We start from the raw sequence: 21,365 nt of genomic DNA on the forward strand, positions 1-21,365 counted from the left end.
AATGAAGAGGAAGAAGAGCCCGTTAGCAGTAACCTCGCTCCTAAAAATTACCTTTAAAAGTAAGTGGAGAGAATTCCTTGGCAGTCCAGTGGCTAGGACTCCTAGCTTTCACTGCAAGAGCCCGGGTTCAATGCCAGTTCAGGAACTAAGATCCCACAAACAATGTGGCACGATTTTTGTACTAAAAATTAATAATGTAAGCCAGGAGGAAAACCGGCCAGGAAGATGCTGCGCATGGTGCCAGGGATGGGTGGGGGAGTGAGCGCGCGTGCGCAGGCAAGACAGTCCCACTGAAGCCCCTCACCCACTAGGGCCAAGGCCACGCCCCCTGGTGGAACTCCCCAAACTCAGCCAACCAGCGTCCTCGTCAGGGGCGTGGCCTCGGATTCTAGCTGCCCCTAGAGCTCCTCCGTTGCTGGCTTCCTCAGCTAGGACAGTCCCTTTGTCTTTCCTCTTCTGGGGGAGGCTCCTTGAGGCTGAAATTTCTGTCTCTCGAAACCAAAACTCAGAGCCAGCTTATAGGTCGGCTCCTCCACGAACTTGCCGCCCCTCCTGGGTCGCGGTGGTACGGCCAGGAAGTTATCAAGGGGAGGGCGGTTCCCAGAAGCATCACCCCTAACTGGGCTGAATTGGTACGGCCCGGAGGATACCAAGGGGACGACCGTGAGAGGGTGCCGTTATCCAGAAGCACCTGCCCCGCTGGCCGAGATGGTACGGCCCGGAAGGTGCCAAGAGAACAACCGCGAGGGGGCACCATCGCTCAGCAGCACCACCCCAGCCCGGGCCGAGGTGCTACAACACGGAGGGGACCAAGGCTGCGGGGGCCGCCATCGCCCAGCTGCACCACCCTCGCCTGGGCCACGCATTACGGCCCGGAGGGTACCAAGGCCGCGCGCCGCCATCGCCCAGCAGCACCACCTCCACCTGGGCTGATGAGGTACGGCCCGAAGGGTGCCAAGGGGATGACCACGGGGGTCTCCATCACCCAACAGCACTATCCCCATGTGGGCTGATGTGGTACGGCCCAGGGGGTGCCAAGGGGACGACCACGGCGGGAATCGCCCAGCAGAGCGTCCCCGCTGCCAGCACCCAAGCGGCAGCTGGGAAGCCCGGACCCTCAGGACACTGCGGAACGAGTCCCGTGGGATGGGTCACGCGGGACGGCTAGGAGCCGCGGCGGACTTCAGACGCGTCACTTCCGGTGCGTGGCTTCCGGGCCAGTAGCGGCTTCTCCCCGCCTCCGGCCCCGCCCCGTCGTCCGCCGGGACCTGTGGGTTTTCTCCGGGTCCGCCCACCCAGCCCGACCCGCAGCCTTCGGCTCCTTGAGCCGCGGTCACCGGGATGAGGGCGGGTCGCTGTGTGGAGTAGGGGGCGGCGAGGCCCTAGATGACCGCTCCGTCCGTTCCGGCGCGCCGGGTCCCCGCCCGGCTGCGGGGCCGGGCTCACGTCCCTGAGGCTCGGCGTCTACCCGGGGGCTCCTTGGTGGGTGAAGGGCTGAATAAAGTTGGCGGGGCGGGTCACCTCCGGGGGTCGCCCTTTGAGTCTGTGCCGACCCCCCGCTTTCCCTGGCAACTCGGCCAACCCCGGGCCTTGGCACGCGCGCCTGGCCGTCCGAGGCCGCCCGGGGGTGGGAGGGAACCGTCCCTAGCGCTTTCATGCCGGGTCCGCTCCTGCAGCGTCCACCACGTGGGCCCCAGCCACGCCTTACGGGCGTCCAAGTGGACCTTAGGTCTCCGAGGCCGGCGCCAAGTTCCCGCTCCAAATCTGCCCGCGGCGGGCGGGGCACAGGCGGGGCGGGAGCTGGGAGTCCGCGGGGCCCACAGCACCTGGATACCTGGGGGTACTGACAGAGGCGGAGGTGGGGACACAGGGTCGGCGCTCTTGCGTTTTAACACCCGCCCCCCCACCGATGCGCCCCGAAGTGGGCACGGCTCTGGAGCAGCAGGTGCAGCCGCTCCTGAAAGAACCGGGCAAAGGTGCTCTGTCCGCTCCCAGGCACAGTCGCCCGCGGCAAATTCATTGCAGTTGGTGTCTTCGCAGGATTAAAAAAAACTGGAAATGATATAATGACTGACGTCCTGCCAGGCGCAGGTCCTAGCAAACTGTTATTTTGTAAATTGGGTGGGGAAACTCCCAGTCAGGCCCAGAGCAAGACTTCATTGTAGTTCTCAGCCTACTTTCTGTACGGGGGTTTTATGGGGCCTGCAGTGCCGCCCCATCCTCCCCCAGCGCTCACGCTCTGAAGCCTTGAAAATCTTGCTCACCCGCCACTGCTGTTTAAAAAACAAAAAAACTGTTTAGAAGCGGACTGTTTGTTTAATGGCTTAAAGTTCTTTGTTTTTCAGTAGAGTGCAATGTTTTTTTACCCAAAATCCTTTAACTTGCAAGTAACATTTTAAAGCAGAATGAAATAATATTAAACTGCCAAAAAAGGAATATTGAGAGGGAACAGGAAAAGTTTTTACATTAAAGAAATTATTTTTGTCTTAAAATTGAAGTATAGTTGATTTACAGTGTTCTGTTTGTTGCTGGTGTATGGTAAAGTGATTCAGTTGTACATACATAACATTCTTTGTCATTCTTTTCCATTCCATTATAGGTTATAATAAGATACTGGCTATGGTTCCCTGATTTATATATAGTAGGTCTTGTTAAAAAATCAATTTTCAGTGCAAATAAATTAGAAATTGGAGAAAATGCAAAAAAAAAAAAAAAAAACTGAAGGATCTGAGATTCTGCCTCTGAGAGTTGACCACAGTTGTTACCTTGGCCTGTGTTCTTCTGAACCGTTGGTACTTTTTAAACCTGAAGACAATGTACAGAGAGCTTGTAACTCTGACTCTGCTCTCATTTTCTCTATGACAAATATATTTTTGTCACAACTGGTAGGGCTACAGCGTCCCATTATGTGACAGAGTTTGTTAGTTTTTTTAATCTGACACTTAGCCAGTGTCAGCTTCTCAGTCTTAAAAACAAAGCTTTTGAACATCTTTGTATGTACAAGCCTGGGCCTTTGTTGGATTATTTCTTTAGGACAAAGCCCTAGAGGTGGAATTTCTGAATTAAGAGTATGAAATTTGTAGACTTTCAGTGTATTTTATATAAACTGCCCTGCTGACAGTGTGAACCGACCTAGATTTCCTCACCAGGTGTTTGAGAGTGTCCTGAGTTGCATGTTGTAGAACAGAAGACTCTTGACCTCTGACTGATGGGCCTCAGAATTCAGGGTTCTGCAAAACTGGATGGGAAAGTTGACAACTTCCTGTCAGTAACTTCCACCCCGAGTTTCCCTTCAGTGGTTAATGTGCCCTGGTTGTCCTGGCCGCCCACATTTCAGAACCAGGCAGCCTCCCCAGGCAGCCTTGTTGCAGGGTTGGTGGAGGCTGGGAGGGTCTCAGTGCCTGCATGTGAAAGTATCATGTATGTGCTTTTTGCAACGTGATGCTAGTTTCCTTTCAGTGCCCCATCTGGACCTTGTCCTATGGAGGCTTTGGACAGGAGCACAGTGGAGTCAACCCCCACCTCATAGGCTGCTGGCTCCGAGCTGAGCGGAAGAGGCTACATTACAGTTCTTGTCATTTGTGCTATAAGCCCAGAGGGCAGTAATTCAAACCTGTGTCACCAGGAGCCTGGAGGTGGGGGCCCCCACAAACCCTGCGCTCAGCCTGGTCCGCCCCATCTCCAGGCCGCCCTGGATGAGGTCAGTTTTCATCGTTATCAGGTTGGGCTGATGACTTTTGGCTTTTCACAGGATAAGAACTGCCTCTCGTGAAAGTGCCTTGAGTCACAGAGACAGAAAGAAGACGGCGGTCAGAGCCAGGGAGGGCAGCTGGGGTCCCAGTGGGCCTGGCTGAGCTGGACCTGCTGGGTTCTAGGCCGCTGCCCCCGGCCTCCATGCGCAATGCCAGCACAGCCGCTGAGGGGCTTCACTGCACCCGGGAACAGGCCTTCTGCACAGGACTGCTGCTCTGGCCAGTGACCAGCGGTAAGTGCTATGTGCCCGCCTGCTATCTGAGCAAGAGGACCTGGCTGACCGTCAGCTGTGGGTGCCACCAGGCGTTTCTCACTCCTCGCGGGTGGATAGTTGTGACTCCTGGTGGTGGTGACCAGCAGTCCCGCCCTGGGCACTCCTGCTGGACATCTCTGGGGGACCCTCAAGGATGGAGGTTCTGGTTTGTAGGGTGTGCAGGTATGTCCCTCTCAGCATGGTGCCCAGTCCTCTCCCAGTTCTGGTACCATCCCCTCACTGTAGCCGTGTTCAGGCCTCTGGATCCGTACCTCCCAGCAGCTCTGGGTGTTGTCAGACCTGATGGCTTTTGGCAGTAGGGGTGGGTGGTGTGTATCTCCCTGACTACGGATGAGATCAGCTCCTTTGATCAGCGACCTCCAAGTTAACACCTGTGCCCCTGTCTCCTGGTGTTCTCACCCTCTGTACCCTCCTTCCTTGAGGGTGGGCTTCTCATGAGCGCTGTCCAGCAAATGCTAAGGGGCCAAGGTTCCAAGAGGACTCGGCCTCCGCGGCCGCTGGCTCTCAGCCGCCAGCCCTGATACAGGCCTGAAGCTGTGCACACAGCCCTGTGGAGGGTCTTCCCCTCACAGCTGCTGGAGCTGCACGTGTGGGCTTGGAGGTCAGACCCCAGCCCCTTCCGCCATCATGCTGGTCAACCGCCTGGACCACAGAATCTGTGGGGTCATGAGTGTGCTGTTGCTCTGAGCCTCCAGCTGGGTGTGTGTTGTCCAGAGGTGCAGAGCTGACGGCTCCTCTTGTGTTCACTGGGCGTGTGGACATCGTCTCCCTCCTGGCGTGTTACACACGTTTCCTGTTGATTGTAGGTATCCATCCTCTTTCCCTGTCGTGTTGTCATGGCCCCTCCAGGTGTCACTTGTCGTTTAGTGTGTTGGCGTTACATCATGATGCACTGTGAAAGCACAGGAGCTCTTCCTTTAGCAACCTCATCTGATTTGTTATATTTGTGAGTAATGCTTTGGGGGATTGGTTTAAGATGCTCTTTTCCGGGAATTCCCTGTGGTCCAATGTGGGATTTGGCATTTTCACTGCCGGGCCTGCATTCAGTCCCTGGTGAGGGAACTAAGGTGCCACAGGCTGTGCAGCACAGCCAAAAAAACGGTGCTCTCTTCTTACCCCAGGATCAGGAAGATACTCCCTACGTTTTCTTCTAAGTGTGAGGTTTCACACGGTTGCATTCCACAGCCCAGCTGCCCAGGTTCAACCCTGGTCAGAAGCTGTGTCTCACACGGTGACAGCAGCCTCCCCAGGATTGTTGGGAAGAGCCATGGAGTCATTATGTGTGCCCTGCTGGGTCAGACCCTGCCTGGTTCCTGGGAAGTGCCCTGTGGATATTGTGAATTGTTAGCGTATGTGTGGAGCTGTGAGGCTGGGATCTGGTCTCTCTTTACTGGCACGGATGACAGTTGTCCTGGTATCAGGGAGCTGAGGCCACCTTCTCCCGGAAGCCGCAGCCCCGCTCTGTCTTGGGTCTGGGTTCTGCCGGTGCACAGACCCTGGGCCCCGCATCCCAGCTTGTTTACATGTCTCTGCACCAGTGCAGCATGTGGCCTGCTCCAAGTATCTGGGGGGCAGCCCCCCTTCTTCAATGGAGTCTCCTTCCCTTCTCCCTTTTGCGCCTCCATCGTGCTCTTTGTAGTTGCCCAGTACCTTGTAAGGACGTAACTAAGACTGAACATCCTGTCACTGCTGAACTTTCAGCAGCTTCCAGCCTCTGACGGTGGGTCTCACCTGGGGCTGCAGCCAGGGGCCTGGTGGCACATCTTCTAGTCATGTCAGTCATGTGACCCTGTACCTGAAGGAACAGCTTTCCTCATTTGTTGATCCTGGTGGTCGTCTGTATGCTGGCCCTTTGCTGTTATTTACTTTCTCTCAATCTGCCTGGATTTCGCTGGCAGGCACCCCTCACACTGGCCTTGTGCCATCCAGGAGCCCACCCTCCTCCCGGCCCAGCTGTGGCCCCAGCCCTGAACTCAGCCGTCTCTGCAAGGAGGCTGATTCGGTTCAGCAGAGCAGAGATTCAGAAACCAGCTCTGCCCCTGCTGCGGGGGCGTCCCTGTTCCAGGCCTCCGCGTGGGCAGAGTCGCACATGGACATGGAAGCAGGCACATTGTGGCCCCCCCTTCCGCCCAGCCCACTCCCTTGTCTGCCCCTCCTTAAGTGCTCCCCACCAGACTCGCCCAGGTCTCGTCTGGAGCCCGCGCTTGACCTCAGCACCCATGCACAGGCTCCCCAGTCGCTTCCTTCCCTTCGCTCCTCAGTGGGCTGAAGTTGTTCCTCTGAGTTGTGCTTTGGTTTAGGTATTTCTGTCTGTATTGCGCGTTAGAGACTTTGTATCTAGACGTGTTATTGATATGGGCATTTTTGTTTTTTAAGCACATGGAGCGTGGACCTGGTTCCCAAGGGCATAAGTGTTTAGAAAGTGCTGGCGTTGGCAGGATCCGGGGCATGGTTGCTGTGAGGATCTGCACCCTGGCCTGGTGCTCGGCCCTCTGCCGTCCAGCCTCCTCTGCTCGGCTTTCTTTCAAGACCCTCACTCTCTCACCATCAGAGTTGCGCTCATGGCAGGGAAACTGCAGCGGCACCAGGTTCAGTGTGGTGGATCAGGACGCGTGGTGTCTGTCTCATCCCTGGGGGTTCCACTTTGGTGACTCCATGGGGGGGCAACCGCTTATTTCTCTGGGGAGTAAAGTTGTGATGGGCTCTGGTCACTGGCTAACGCCCTGCTGGGAGATAGTCTGAGGCCACCATGGGATCGTGGTTGCTTCCTCTCTAGGCTTTCCATTTTTTCCTCCCACTGATTTGTTCCTGACGGTTTTTTGTCTGTCCGCAGGACAGCGTCCTGCCTTCTGTCCCTCCTTGAGTTTGCGTCTGTCTCTCCTTGAGTTTCCGGGAGGTAACTCCTCCCCAACCCTCAGGGTGATTGCTGATCTTTGATCTTCACCCAGGAAGGTCCTCAGACTGAGTTGGAATCGGTTCTCCAGGGCACCCGACCCCTCCCTCTGGTGCAGGGCCCCGATTGGGCCGCTTTAGCGCCTACAGACTGTGTCCAGAGGCAGGATCCTGGTCAGGGTGGTCCCTGCTGTCTGCTGCCTGACCCCCCGCGCTCCTCGTGTGCCGCTGAGGGTCCTTGGAGCGCCCACATCCAGGCCCGCCTGAGTCGAGCTCCCTGGGAGCCTGGTGCCCTGGGTGAGGTTTCCGTCCCTCCTGCCCTGGTCTTTGTTTCCAGGGGACCCGCTTCTGGTGACTTTTAGAGCAGCACCGCCCGCTTTTCGATGGGCACTTGGCCCCCACCATCTCCTTGGCTCAGGTGCCAGGGCACTGAAGGGTGACCAGAAGCCCAGGCTGCCCATGGAGGTGCAGCTCCCAGCATGGTATTGTCTGGAGGGAACGGGGCCCAGGCCAGGAAGAGGAGGGAGGACGGGGTGTTGGTGGAGATCTGACCCCAGCAGTGCCAGAGGGGTCGAAGGGCTTGTGCGTCTTGTGGGGAAGTGGAGCCCACAGGAAGGCCGGGCGCATCCGTCCTGGTCTGGGGTGCGTCGGGACAGCTGTGGTGTCCCCAGGGTCAGTGTGCATGTGGAGGCTTGGGTGCCTGGCGACCCCAAGTGTTGCTGAGCTTGTGGAGTGAGTGAGGACACTAGGTGGACACTGGGAGCCAGGGGCAGCTTAGCCAGGAGCCCTGGCCTGGGTGGGAGTCAGAAGTCACAAGTCCACCTGGACTCAGAGGTCCAGAGTTCATTGGCGGTCACGAGTCCATCACAAGCCTGAGCAGAACTGGGCCTGGGGCGGTAATGGTAGAGGAGCCAGCCCTTTTGGTGGGTGGCACAGCAAGCTGAATACCTGATGCTTCTTCTACATACACCTGGCAGTTAGGTGAAAACATGATGGGCATCCCCCAAATGCCAGCACCAGGACATTGCTGACGGCTTGGCTGCTTGGGGGCGGGGGATGGGCCAGGGGCTGGGACTTCCTGTTTGGTGTCACTGGGGAGGAGAAGCCAGGCCTCCTGGGCTGGTGGTCGTCACTGGGACACTGTTTATAGCCCAAACTGGGAATTTCCTGGAAGTCCAGTGATTAGGACTCTGCTCTCATTGCTGGAGCTTGAGTTTCATCCCTGGTTGGGGAACTAATATCCCATAAGTTGTGTGGCACAGCGGGGAAAAAAGCCAAAACTTGAAGCACCGACCCACCAGCACACATGAGAGGCTGGGTCTGACTGCGTGTGGTCTTAGGACTGAGGGAGGCCTCTCTGGAGAAACCAAGACTTGGTGTGAGTCTGTGGAGGAAGCAGCGTGCTTTCCTGGCCGCAAGACAGAGGCAGCCCCCTGCCCGCCCACAGGCAGGCCCTCAGGTTCAAGAAGAGTCTCCTTCTCCCAGGGTCTGTGCTCAGAAACTGCCCCCTCAAGCTGGAGGTGACTGACCACTGAAGGATGGGGACTGTACTGTCAGGTCCTGGGTGAAGAACTGTTGGACCATGAAAGAGATGATGCAAAGGAGGAATGGAAAGTCAAGGGGAACAGGCTGGTTTGGTCAGCCCTCCCACCAAGGACAGCTCCAAACTCTGGATGAAACATCAAGGGGTGGGGGAGGGTGCTGAGCGCGGGAGAGCCAGCTGGGTGGGAGGGAGCTCAGGGCGGGCCCCTTCTGGGCTCGGTCCGGTCCGGTGGGTGGAGAGAGATGCAGAGCACTGGAGACAGCTTCTGAGGTGGGGGCAGGGGCGGTGAAGACACAGGCTTCGAGGAGCTGAGGGAGAGGCCGAGGGAGGAGGGCAGCTGGAGGAGGCCAGGTCACCAGGTGCTTTGGGCGGGACTTACTGGAGGGTCGGGTGTGTGGGGAGGGAAGGGAGGCTAGGCTGGTGTAGGCCGTGGTCTCAGCAGGGCTCCCGCTCCTGCTCCTTTGGGGCTCCTGGATGCGTGGCCGCCGACTGTGGCCCCGAGTCTGCTTTAAGTTGCTGTAAGGGGGTGACTGAACCTGGCAGGAGCTTGGCTGCTCACGACAACCTCGTCCCGTCCTTTCCGTCAGCTCCAGCCCACGCCCCTCTTGGTGTTGCCATGGCTGCCACTTCTGTCCCTGGGTCCCTGACCCAAGCCCTCTGCCACCCCTGAGATGTCGGCGTCTGCGAAGCCCGCAGCCCTGGTGGAGCTGGACCCAGGCCCTGGCGAGAAGCCTGGGGGACGGCCGCTCCTGGCCTGGGCCCCCGTGTTCAGCCACCGGAGTGAGAAGATCGCGCTGGGCCAGAGCGATGGCAGCCCGGAGGAGCAGGTGCTCACGGTCACCGTCACGGAGACTACCGTCATCGAGGCAGACCTGGGCGTGTGGGGCGCCCGCGCGCTGACCTACCTCACACTCTGGTTCTTCTTTAGCTTCTGCACCCTGTTTCTCAACAAGTACATCCTGTCCCTGCTGGAAGGGGAACCCAGCATGCTAGGTACCCACCAGGGCTGGTGGGGACGGAGCCCCGGGGAACCCAGCATGCTAGGTACCTGCCCGGGCTGGTGGGGACAGAGCCCCAGGGAACCCAGCATGCTAGGTACCTGCCCGGACTGGTGGGGACGGAGCCCCGGGGAACCCAGCATGCTAGGTACCCGCCTGGGCTGGTGGGGACAGAGCCCCAGGGAATCCCTCTGTTCACTAGGTACCTGCCCGGGCTGGTGGGGATGGAGCCTCGGGGAACCCCTCTGTTCACTAGGCACCCACCTGGGCTGGTGGGATGGAGCCCCGGGGAACCCCTCTGTTCACTAGGTACCTGCCCAGGCTGGTGGGGACAGAGCCCTGGGGAACCCCTCTGCTCATGGGCCTCGTCTCCTCCTCCAGGGGCTGTGCAGATGCTCTCAACCACGCTTATCGGCTGTGTTAAAATATTCGTTCCCTGCTGTTTGTATCAGCACAAAACTCGGCTTTCTTACCCACCCAATTTCATCATGACCATGCTGTTCGTGGGCCTGATGAGGTAAGCCCGCTGACATTTCAGGTTGGGTGTCTGAATTTTTTGTTTTTTGTGAAACCTCTTCCCCCAGCTGGCTGGCTGTTAGCATCAAGTGATCCTGGGAGTGGGGAGCAGGGTGGGGGCGGACCCTCCAGGCTGACTCCTGAGGGAGGGAATGTACTTATTCGTGAGGCTTTTGATTGTCTTAGGTTTGCAACAGTGGTGTTGGGTCTAGTCAGCCTGAAAAATGTGGCGGTGTCCTTTGCTGAGACCGTGAAGAGCTCGGCTCCCATCTTCACTGTGATCCTGTCACGGACGGTCCTGGGGGAGCACACTGGTGAGCAGCCCCCCACGCCCGGCCTCAGTGTGCCTCTGTGTCCCTCCAAGGTTCAGCAGATGGGACTCAATCACAGATCTCTAAGCTGGCCCGGGGCAGACACTGTCCAGCTGCACACATGTCCCTGACTCTCCTGCCAGCCTGTAGGGGGTGGAGTCCTGGGGGTAGGAGTGCTGCTCAGAGAAGGAGCTGCTGCTGCTGCTAAGTCGCTTCAGTCGTGTCCGACTTTGTGCGACCTCATAGATGGCAGCCCACCAGGCTCCCCCATCCCTGGGATTCGCCAGGCAAGAACACTGGAGTGGGTTGCCATTTCCTTCTCCAGTGTGTGAAAGTGAAAAGTGAAAGCGAAGTTGCTCAGTCGTGTCTGACCTCTAGCTACCCCAGGAACTGCAGCCTTCCAGGCTCCTCCATCCATGGGATTTTCCAGGCAAGAGTCCTGGAGTAGGGTGCCATCGCCTTTTCTGGAGAGGGAGCTGAGTCGGCTTCAATTAGGAAATGGCCAGAAGGTAAAACCAGGCAGCACCCGGCACCCTGGGGAGGAGGTGGTGGGAAGAAGGCACAACTGGGCATCTCGCAGACCGCCCCTGGAGCCAAGCCAGTGTGCAGGTGATGGTAAAGCAGAGTCAGATCAAAGTGTGACCGCAGTTCCTGCAATCCCACACAGCGGGAAACAGCCTGACCACACTGCAGCCTTCACCACACAGAGGGGACTTCAGGGGCCTTGGGAACGTCAGGCCATGGAGAAGACTCTGTCTTGCTGGAACAATTAGGAAATCTTGATAAAATGCAATTGGTTGGGGAGAATGACTGAGGTACCCAGACTTGTGGGGCCAAGGTAGTCCCCAGAGGGATGACCCCTGAAGGCACCCCAGCAGAGCAGCCTCATGGGTCCTGGCAACGGGCACAGCCCCAGCAGAGCCCTGAGCCCACCACCGCCTACTGCGCAGGCGTCTGCCTCCTTGGTGGCCTCCCAGCCACGGCCCCGCGTGTGGTCCACGCCCAGCAGACATCTCCTTCCGTGGTGACACTCGAGGCCTCACAGGCCCATGCATTTGCTGTGTGGACAGCACTGTCCTGGGCGGGGTAGTGGTCACAGTCTCAGGAGGTTACCAGATTGTCTGAGGGCTGCACTCCTGCTCTGTTTTGCTAAGCGTGAGGGCTTGTCCCTTCGTCTGCTTTGAATTTCAAGATAAATGAAATGCCATGTCTGAAATCAAAGTAGAGGCATGGGAGGTGGGGGACTGGAGGCCCTGTGCCCAGTGACAAAGTTTTCTGTTGGCCAGAAAGGACTTTCCACCTTCCTATCAAGACTGTTGGTTATGAAGGCAGGCGGGCTGGACGCCCTGAGGTGTGGGGCCTCCTTCCTCCCCTAGCCTTCCCTAGAGACCACCCTTCAGCCCCTTTGTTTCACAAGTGAGAGCTTCGGGACTGTGGGGTGGGGTGCAGAAATCGGGGCTTGGAGCTGGCAACTCTGGTGTGGACCCCTCTGCCCCACGTGCCTGGCCGGAGTGGGTGACACAGGCATGTGCTGTTTTTTCCCTCCAGCGAGAAGTAAGTGAGCAGAGCACCCCTAGGGGGCAGCTGGGTCCACTGAGGGGCACTGCAGGCCAGCCATGTGTTCTCCCTCTGCAGGGCTACTGGTCAACCTTTCCCTCATCCCGATCATGGGTGGCCTGGCACTGTGCACTGCCACCGAGATGAGCTTCAACTTCCTGGGGTTCTCAGCCGCCTTGTCCACCAACATCATGGACTGGTGAGTCTGCAGGGTGGGAGCTGGGCATGTGGGGCCTCGTGTCCCACTGCCGGAGAGCGGGCATCAGGCCCGATGGCTGACAGCTGCATGCAGCCTGCTCCTCACGAGTCGCCATCTCTGAGGGGAGAAGGGAGGTGTCTAAGCTTGTGTCATTGCTGGTACTTGAGAGAGACCAGAGAGTTTCTGAGTGGTGCATGAGTAAAACGAGAAACCACCTTTCATTCCCTCTGACACTTGCTGTGTTTCCTTCAGCCTTCTTCTCTGCCTCTCTAGTTCCTGGAAACTCAGCTCAGTCCCAGTTTGTATCTCACCTGTTAACTCCAGCACAGGATGGTCTCAGAGGCCTCCTCACTCACCTGCAGATGCTTCAGACCTCCTGGCCACATCCTGCAGGACCCATCCTCGCACGAGTCCTGCCAGGTTTCCCACTGGCCCGCAGTGTCAGCCCTAGAGGGGGCGGACCTGTGAGTGTCTTCTGCCAGCCTCACTTTGGTTCAAGTCCCCTTGGCCAGAGCTGGGGGCAGTGTTGGTGGTCTGGAAGCTGTACACTGTCCTGTCTCCTCTCAGCCACCACTGGCCTTCCCAGCCAAGAGTTGTATCCCTGTTTGCCTGGGTCTTCCTGTGCTCATACTGTCTGTCCTGTGGCTGCAGCTGATTTGTGGGAGCTCTGGGTGCCAAGAGGGGTTCTGTGCAGAGCTGGGTAACCCCAGGTATGCCCACCACCTCCGAGACCTCAGCTTACCCACCTGTGAAAGGGGCAGCTCAGCCTGGCTCATGGATGCCCCACGTGTTCCTGTTTCCAGAGGACAAGGCACTTCGAATGAGGTGGCCTCTGAGCTCACATAATCTCTTTTCTTTCTTCTAGTTTGCAGAACGTTTTCTCCAAAAAACTCCTGAGTGGGGACAAATACAGATTCTCGTAAGTGTCACTGCCCCACAGAGTCCAGAGCGCCCTGGACCCCAGCCCCAACCCTCCCAGAGAGCCTGGACCCCAGCCCCAACACTCCCAGAGCACCCTGGACCCTAGCCCCAACCCTCCTAGACCTCCCTGTGCCCCAGCCCTGACCCTTCCATTTCCCTGGTGCCTTTAAAAGAACCTTGTTGAAACTGGGGAGAAAAACCTACCTGTTTCCAGTTGCTCTCAGCCAGGGATGCTGTCACTGTCCTGTAGCAGGGGAGCAGTGGGTAGTGAGGCTGGGGGCAGGGCAGGGGAGGCCGGGGTGAGGCTGGAGGGGTTGGGAGGCTCAGACGCCTGCCCTGTCCTGCAGGGCTGCGGAGCTGCAGTTCTACACTAGCACAGCGGCTGTGGCTATGCTCATCCCAGCCTGGATCTTCTTCATGGTGAGTCCCACCATCACAGTCACCTTCAAGGGGGTGAGCCTGGCACTGTGTGGCTGCCATGTGCCCGAGGGGGCCTGACTGATGCAAACCCAAGCAGGTCCAGTGCCTGCGAGAGCCGGGCTGCAGCCCCAGTTCTGGAAACTTTGGCAGAAGGGTGTTAGGCACACTCTTGTGTTGCTTTTTGGCCACACCTCATGGCTTGCAGGATCTTCGTTCCCCAACCCTGGGCACAGCAGTGGAAGAGCTGAGTCCCGACCACAAGGCCAACAGGGAACTCCTGCAGTTGTTCCTTATTTTTTCTCTTACTTAAAAACATTGTGACGACTGTAGAGTAAGTCACAGGACAGAAACATGTCAAACAGAGTGGCCTCTCCCCAGCCCCTCGCACGCCCCCTCCTAGTGCAACTGCTCCCTCGGTGTGTCTGTGAGGCCACAGACCTGCTGACGTGTGTCGTGAGTCCCGTAGGAGCACAGGTGTGCCTCTGTGTGGACCTGTCTCCTCAACGCAGTGGCACTGGGCTGTCCAGTCCAAGCTCTGCCCTGACCCACCAGACGTGCTGGTCTGGCCCTGCCACTGCTCTGTACATGCAGCACATAACAGGGAATTCCGTGTGTCATGTCTTAAGTGGGTGAGGATTTTCCTCTGGGTTTTGTTCTTGGATTGGAATGGTTGAGTAAAAGAACATTCACATCTAAACTTACTTTATTATTATAAAATACTATCAAATTTACCATTCTAGCCATTTTCCAGTGTACTTCAGGTACGTTATTCACATCGTTGTGTGACCATCACCCCAATTTTTTCATCGTCTCAAACTGAAGCTCTGACCCATTAAATGCTAACTCCTCACCCCACCCCACCCCACTGGGTGGAGGGGGCAAGACTTACTCCACCCCCAGGAGTTCCAGCTGGGCCTGAGAGTTAAACTGACTTAGATCAACAGGAGACAAGGACATAAGTTCATACAATACGAGCTTCATGTGATGCTGAAGCAAATGAAGCCCCCAAACATGTGGCAGAACCTCAGTGCTTCCACGTCAGGGTGAATGAGGAGGTGATTGTGGGCAAGTGACTGAGACACTGGGGCGGCTGAAGGGGGACGAAGGGGATGATGACAAGGCCCCTGAATCCCCTCTCCTCCTGGTTGGGGGGAAGGGGCAGCTCCCATGTGGGGTTTGTCTCCTGCTTCTGGGAAGGAAAAGAGAGGTCAGAGCACCCTTCTGGCACCTGCTGTTTTCTCAGTGCTTTCAGTTCAAAAATAATCCTTATGCCAAAGAGACATACGTTGGGGGAGGGGTTCTGAATTTTGTTACCCTCTCCCCCCACCCCTGGTTCCCACCCTCCTACCTTGTGTCTCTGTGACTCTGACTCCTCCAGGGACCTCATAGAAGTGGAATCACATAAGATTTGTCCTCTTGAACGTAGTTCATTTCACTCAGCTTCATGTCACAAGGTCCATCCACGATGGAGCAGGTGTCAGGACCTCTTCCCTGTTTAAGGCTGAATAGATGTATGGCGGAGAAGGCAATGGCACCCCACTCCAGTACTCTTGCCTGGAAAATCCCATGGATGGAGGAGCCTGGTAGGCTTCAGTCCATGGGGTCTCGAAGAGTTGGACACGACTGAGCGACTTCACTTTCAATTTTCACTTTCATGCATTGGAGAAGGAGATGGCAACCCACTCCGGTGTTCTTGCCTGGAGAATCCCAGGGACGGGGGAGCCTGGTGGGCTGCCGTCTCTGGGGTCGCACAAAGTTGGACACCACTGAAGCGACTTAGCAGCAGCAGCAGCAGCAGATGTATGGCTGGACCACATTTTGTTTACCAGTCTTCCAATGATGGACATTTGGGTTGCTTCCACTTTTAGGCTGTTGTGAGTAATATTGTCCTGAATGTGAGTGTGTAAGTACTTTTCAAGACCCTGCTGTCAGTTCTTCAGGGTACAGACCACAAGTGGAGTCCTGGATCACATGGCAGTTCTGTGTGTAATTTTTTGAGGGTTGACTAGTCTGTTTTCCCACGGCAGTCGCACCATTTTGCATTCCTACCTACAGTGCTCAGGGTCCAACTGCCCCTATCCTCACCAGTGCTTGTTATTTTCTGGTTTTTGTTTTTTAATGGTAGCCATCCCGATGAGTGGGAGCTGTTACCTTATTGTAGTTTTTTCCCCCGAGGCATTCTTTGTATCTGTTTGTTTTGGCTGCACTGGGTCTTCACTACTATGCTTGGGCATCTCACTGTGGTGGCTTCTCTGGTTGCGGAGCACGGCCCTGGAGTGCGGGCTCAGCTGTGGCACACGGGCATGGTCGCGACGTGGCATGTGGGATCTTCGTTCCCTGGCTGGGACGGATCCCACGTCCCATGCATTGGTAGGTAAATTCTAAACCACTGGACCACCAGGGAAGCCCCCTTGGTGTAGTTTTGATTTGTTCTTCCCTGATGGTCAGTGATGTTGGGCATCTTGTCACGTGCTTAGAGGCTGTGTGTGTTTCGTGTGTAAAGTTTTGATCACTGCCATCCATGTGCCGCCCCAGAGTCCTCTGCAGTGTCGTGCCCTTTACCCAGACCCCGGGGCACAGGTGCCACCAGAGTTCCCCCAGGGTCCACGCAGCAGGCGTCCCTCTGGCTCTGGTGCAGGACCTGCCGGTGATCGGGAGGAGCGGGAGGAGCTTCCGCTACAGCCAGGACGTGGTGCTGCTGCTGCTGGCCGACGGCGTGCTGTTCCACCTGCAGAGCGTCACGGCCTACGCCCTCATGGGAAGGATCTCCCCTGTGACCTTCAGGTAAGGACAGGAGATTAGGTGCATTCGGGTCACATGCAGAGGGGAATGCTTGCCATCTGACGTTTTTATCAGAGGGCTCTGTGATTGTGGGTCACAAGTGTAGTGATTGCTGCGCCCAGGGGTCGTAATTACTTGGCCATTCTGTATTGGTGCCATTTGAAACATGAATAGGAAAGTCTGTGAAATGGATTTTTAGGGGGATCCCCACTGGGAATCTGTGCACAGAAGAGAGTTCCTTTCAGTGTTGTGAGGTACTTCTCCCCAGAACAGCACTGTCCAGGGAATCTCCTGGAATGATGGAGGGTGGGAGCCCCTGGCTGTGTATGGATTTTGAGTATATGGAACTGGCAGAGTGCTGAGGAGTTGAAGTCTGTTTTTCTGACTTTTATCAGTTCACACTCAGCAGCCCCACGTGGCCACTGAGTCCCTGCTGGGAACTCAGCACCAAGCTTGGGTCTCATGAGCTTCTTCCCTAACTAGACAGCCTTAGTGCTGATTTGACACCAGACGGATTTTGGTAACAGAAAGGAAGGAGCCCAGGTCGCCAGCAAGCCTGAAAACCCACCCAGTGATTGTCCTTGAATTTGGCTGTCATGTTGTTGTGGAAACTTTCTAGCTGCCCTTTGTCCTTTAACTTCAGAACAGTCACGGGAGAGCAGGACTGTCCGCATTACTGAGGGCCTCAGGGGCCTCGTGCTGCTCTCAGACCTGGCAGCCTCTTCCCACATCCTGGGGGAGGGGCCTACAGGGCTGTCTGAGTGCCACGTCCCCTGACGCTCACATTGTCAGTATGTTTTATGAGTCTGTTTCCTGTACGACAACAGTAATTATTTCCAAATATCCCTGAAACTTTGCTTTTCAGGGGTTGTTAGTGACGGTCCATATAAAGACAGGAAACTGGTTCTTTTTAAGGGAAATCGCTTATGGCAGAAAAATACAAAAGTTAACTTTAAATCATCCATAATGGCAGCCCAGGAGACAAACCCTTGTGGTCGTTGCATCCTCACGAGGTCCCAGCAGTGAGCAAGCAGCATGGTGTCACTCCCAGACAGCTTTCCTAAGGGAAGACTTCCCACTCTGTGGAGAGTAGGCTGCAGCGTTGGGGTTGAAAGGTCGTAATGCCTACAGTTGACTTAGAAATATTTCCATCAAAGAAAGGACAAAGTAAGGCACAAGGCTGAGCCTGAAGATGCCACCCAGCTCTGTTGTCCCTCTTCTCTGTGATCTCTGTTCTAGTCGGTAGGACCCCAACACAAAGGGGGGTTAGTGGAGTCACCGCACCTATGGCCCCTGCTCACCTTCCTGCTCTCCTGCAGCGTTGCCAGCACTGTAAAGCATGCCCTGTCCATCTGGCTCAGCGTCATCGTTTTCGGTAACAAAGTCACCAGCCTGTCAGCTGTGGGCACCGTGCTGGTCACAGCTGGCGTCCTACTCTACAATAAGGCCAAGCAACAGCAGCGCGAGGCCATGCAGAGCCTGGCCTCGGCCACCACCCAGCCCCTGGATGGCAGCTCCGAGCTGCTGCTCCCCCAGGACCCCTGGCCACACCACTGAGTCCCAAAGCCATGGGGGCACCACACCACACCCTCTTCGCTGACAGGGGAACCCCTTTGCCTCTCCCTCCCCGTGGACAGCAGGTGTGGGACCACCTGGCTCTACGGGTCACAGTCATTGTGGGAGGCAAGGTGGGCAGCCTTTCCAGGTTTTTTCTGGGGCTGTCAGAACTGGCAGGAACTTGAATTTGGTTGGAGAACACAGCTGCCACTGAGCCACGGCTGAGCCCCCTGACAACCTCCTCCTGGCAGCCTCTGCGCACCCCAGCAGCCGGGCCAGGCCCCAACTCCTCTGTGAATGATGACCACTTGGGACAGCTGTGAAGCTGGAGCTATGTCCAGGTGCCAGCGGGCACCCCCTCACTTGGAGCCAGTGTGGGGAACCGGCTCCAGCATGTCAGCCATCAGCAGCTGCTGGAGTCCACCCTGCTCCTTGGCCACTGGGGGCTCTGCTGGGCTTGGCCAGGCTGAGGCCCCCAGGGCCAGGGCACGGAGGCCACTGCAGTGGGCAGAGTGGCACAGGACAGATGGGGTGAGAACCTGGGGTTCCCTGCTCCTGAGGACAGGGCGTCTATCTCCTCTACCCAAGGCGGAGCTGTTGCATCACTACTACTTAGGGACGGTGGGCTGCCCCTCCCCGCATCTGCTATGCTGAGCCTCCCACCTCCAGAGTGTCCTGTCCCTTGTGGGCAGCCAGGTTGCCCCCCCGACACACTGAGACCCAGATGTGGTTTCTGGCCTGAAAGCTGCAGGTAGATGACCACAAGGCAGGGAGGGCCTGTGTCCCTTCTGTTCCCGTACTCGTAGGTTAGAGGCAGGCTCTTCTAAAGGGGCTCCGGGAGCCCTGTTTCCGCCCAGCCAGTCTGGAGCCTCCTGGTCTCATTGACAAGGGTGTTACGATTTCCCCCTCGTGAATGATGAGCAGGACAAATGTGGAGTGTTTACACTTTTGTTATGCTGCATTTTAAATGACAGTGTAAGTTTTAAAAGGAAACACAGGTACAGATGGCTTCTGAAATGCATGGAGTGTGCTGGGTAAACCAGTCAGACCCATGGCCCAGCCCGGCCCTCCTCCCCGAGGGCAGACAGCCAGCCAGCCAGGTGTTTGAGGCTCCACCTCTCTCTTTACTCCTGGCCCCACATCCTGTTGGAACTCTGGTCAGGGTGGAGCCCCTCTCCCACCTACCAGACCTGAGCTCTGGGACTTGTCAGGCACAGCCCAACTCGGGGGCCGCGGGCTGGCCACCTGCCCATCTCTAGCCGGCCTGTGGGATGGAGCGACCCGAGGGCACAAGTGGCCCACGAGTCTTGGGAACAATCCCTGCTGTCCAGGCCCTGGCGCCTTAATTGCTTCTCTGGTTTTCTGGTTGGCTTCTCAACTGGAAAATATAAACCAGCCCTTCCTGGAGAGCAAGTCTCTTGGAAACAAAGAGCAATAAGTGCGTCTCATTAAGTTCTGCCAACTTTGAAAGTCTGTCCTGATGAGGGGTTAAAAATGGGGCCTTTTAACTACAAACAACCTTTTATGAAGCTGACCTCGTTGCTCAGAGATCGGCAGGTCATGCGCAGTTTCCCCCACAGGGTAGCAGGTGTCTTTCCCAGGTTTCCCCTCTTTCCTCTTTTTCTGCTTACCCCTAAACAAAGCTAAAGAGGATGCCGGGGCAGTGGTTGGGGCAGCACATTGCTCTGTGAGGACCGGAGGGAAAGCACCAGTTCTGGGGGGCTCTTGCCTCTGCCTTCAGACTGGGGCCACAACACCTGCAGCTGCTGGCGAGACATGAAGAAGGGGAGCGTGTGTGTCGCCAGCTGGAGACTGTCATCTGAGAGTGATCAGGTGCCAGCTGCTTGTGTCTGAGTGTTGTTAGGGGGCTCTTGATTTTCCAGATTCGGGGACCAGAAAGATTTTCCTAAATTATTAGTAAATGAGGCAGTTTCTAGCAAAGCTGCTTTAGAGGCATCCCCTCATCCCCAGCAGGGAGTCTGGGGCCTGGCACCCACAGGACACATGCTGTGGCTGCATTCCGTCCATTGACTCTGCCCCAAGTTGTCCACATGGCGGGCATTTCTGGGAGGAGACTCAAACCCCACAGCCTGCGTGGGCGTTTGCTTAATAACTGTACAGACATGTTTTTAAATTAATTTTGTCTAGTAGTTTTCTAATATGTTCCTTTCACTGAACCGTCACAGTCCAGCTTGTACCAACGCCAACACTAGGTCCATTTCCTCTGGGTCTGTGGTCGTTGTCCATGTCTTTGTAAACAAACTCGTGAACCAGGCTTCCAACTCTGGTCATCTGCTTGCTTATGTCAATACTTAAAGATCTCTGGCTTTCAAGGAAATTTCCACTGTTGAGTGGCATGAAAGGCTTTAAAAAAAAAAAAATTCTGATAGTCATAACTTCCTGCATATTAGCATTAAAATCATCTGCCTTGGAAAGCTGAGAGTACTCTTGCATAATCCAAAATGTGTCTTTAATTTGTAAATCACACAATAAAAAAGTGCCGCACGAAGAGTAAGCCACGTGGAACCGCACTACCCGTAGGCCCTTGAAATACTTTGCCTCCCGTGTGGCACTGACTGTCCTGTGGATGGTCATTTATAGACAGGTCAGCAGAGACCACAAAAACGCAACATGACTTTTTACATCTGTCCAGGGGATGTGCTTCCTGAGGCCTGGAAGTATTTTCACTATTTACCTAGGTTGGAAAAATTAAACAAGGATGCTATTACAGGTAGAAACCCTCTTCTGTTTGCCTGTGACCAATGTTGTAGTAAGGGCTCTGTTCTTTTCCAGAATACGTTCATGCCCTGGTTGGGACCTTTTCATTTTCCTAGCTTATAATAAGAACGCTCCTGCTTCCCTGATGAGTTGGCCTGTTTCTCTCTCCTGAAGAGCAAAGAGCAGCCAGGTGGTTGTGCCAACCATCACTTGGGTTGCTCACCCTGATGCTCTGGATATAAAACCTTCCAGTTTTCTCTCTCTGTAGTATTTCCTCCTCTTCTCCGGAGAGCTTGGATGCTGCCATTGCATCCTTGTCTAGATGTCCAGACTAACTTGGGAATTGTTCTAATTGGCATAGTATTTTTTTTTCTCACTTTTCACTTGAGGGAAACTGGCATTCAGTTGATGTGCTATTTCTAGACTGTAGATGTGTGAGTTGAGTCGGAACCCACCCAGGGGGTATTGTGGACCCACCATTGCAGAGGGTCACAGTGAGGGTGACTGTCCCATACTGAAAAACTTGAAAATTATATGAATAAACTGTCTATATCAGAACCAAATTATACTTGCTTTACACCTCCCCCCCCCAAAAAAAAAAACCTGTGGAGAACTAAAAGTACATTAGTCAAAATTTTAGTGTTTTTTTATTTCACCTATTCCAGTATTTATGCAATTAGATAAATTTTTCCTAGAAAAATGGTGGTTACATAATTTAGTGAGTCACTGTGTATTCTGCTATGGTAATACATCAATGCTGTATAATTAATCCTGTGGATGCCTACTGGTTGCTTTGTCCAAATTAAGCTACCATGGTAGCAACTATCTAGGACTCTTGTTCTGGAAAAGTAAAATAAATGTTCAGTGTGTACTTTGTTTTCTCCTTTGTGTAAGACTCAAGTGTTTGGGCTACTGAAATGAACAT

The 21,365-nt window shown here is 55.6% G+C and overlaps 1 protein-coding gene across 3 annotated transcripts; it reads left to right on the forward strand.

Moving 5' to 3' along the window:
• The first annotated feature begins 826 nt into the window (after window positions 1-826).
• Window positions 827-21,236, forward strand: SLC35E2B (solute carrier family 35 member E2B). 3 transcript variants are annotated; one of them, XM_052653771.1, is made up of 10 exons: window positions 827-937; window positions 3,752-3,985; window positions 9,050-9,455; window positions 9,842-9,977; window positions 10,163-10,290; window positions 11,923-12,043; window positions 12,909-12,962; window positions 13,312-13,384; window positions 16,023-16,168; window positions 17,485-21,236. In XM_052653771.1, the coding sequence occupies exons 3-10, from the start codon at window positions 9,134-9,136 to the stop codon at window positions 17,720-17,722; spliced, it is 1,218 nt and encodes a 405-aa protein (XP_052509731.1). In that variant the 5' UTR covers window positions 827-937; window positions 3,752-3,985; window positions 9,050-9,133; the 3' UTR covers window positions 17,723-21,236. The 3 variants fall into 3 exon arrangements, with proteins under 3 accessions (XP_052509731.1, XP_052509730.1, XP_052509732.1); XM_052653770.1 differs by lacking the exon at window positions 827-937 and adding an exon at window positions 1,118-1,201; XM_052653772.1 differs by lacking the exon at window positions 827-937 and adding an exon at window positions 1,360-1,482.
• Window positions 21,237-21,365: the final 129 nt, after the last annotated feature.

The sequence above is a fragment of the Budorcas taxicolor genome, chromosome 16, assembly GCF_023091745.1.
Source record: "Budorcas taxicolor isolate Tak-1 chromosome 16, Takin1.1, whole genome shotgun sequence".
In the NCBI taxonomy this organism is placed as follows: domain Eukaryota; kingdom Metazoa; phylum Chordata; class Mammalia; order Artiodactyla; family Bovidae; genus Budorcas; species Budorcas taxicolor.

What these genes read in the sequence shown, in the direction of transcription:
- SLC35E2B (XM_052653771.1), top strand. Translation starts at nt 9,134, where the DNA reads ATGTCGGCGTCTGCGAAGCCCGCAGCCCTGGTGGAGCTGGACCCAGGC. An exon ending in CTGTTCGTGGGCCTGATGAG is followed by an intron (nt 9,978 to 10,162) that starts GTAAGCCCGCTG and finishes TGATTGTCTTAG; the next exon opens with GTTTGCAACAGTGGTGTTGG. An exon ending in CAGCCTGGATCTTCTTCATG is followed by an intron (nt 13,385 to 16,022) that starts GTGAGTCCCACC and finishes GCTCTGGTGCAG; the next exon opens with GACCTGCCGGTGATCGGGAG.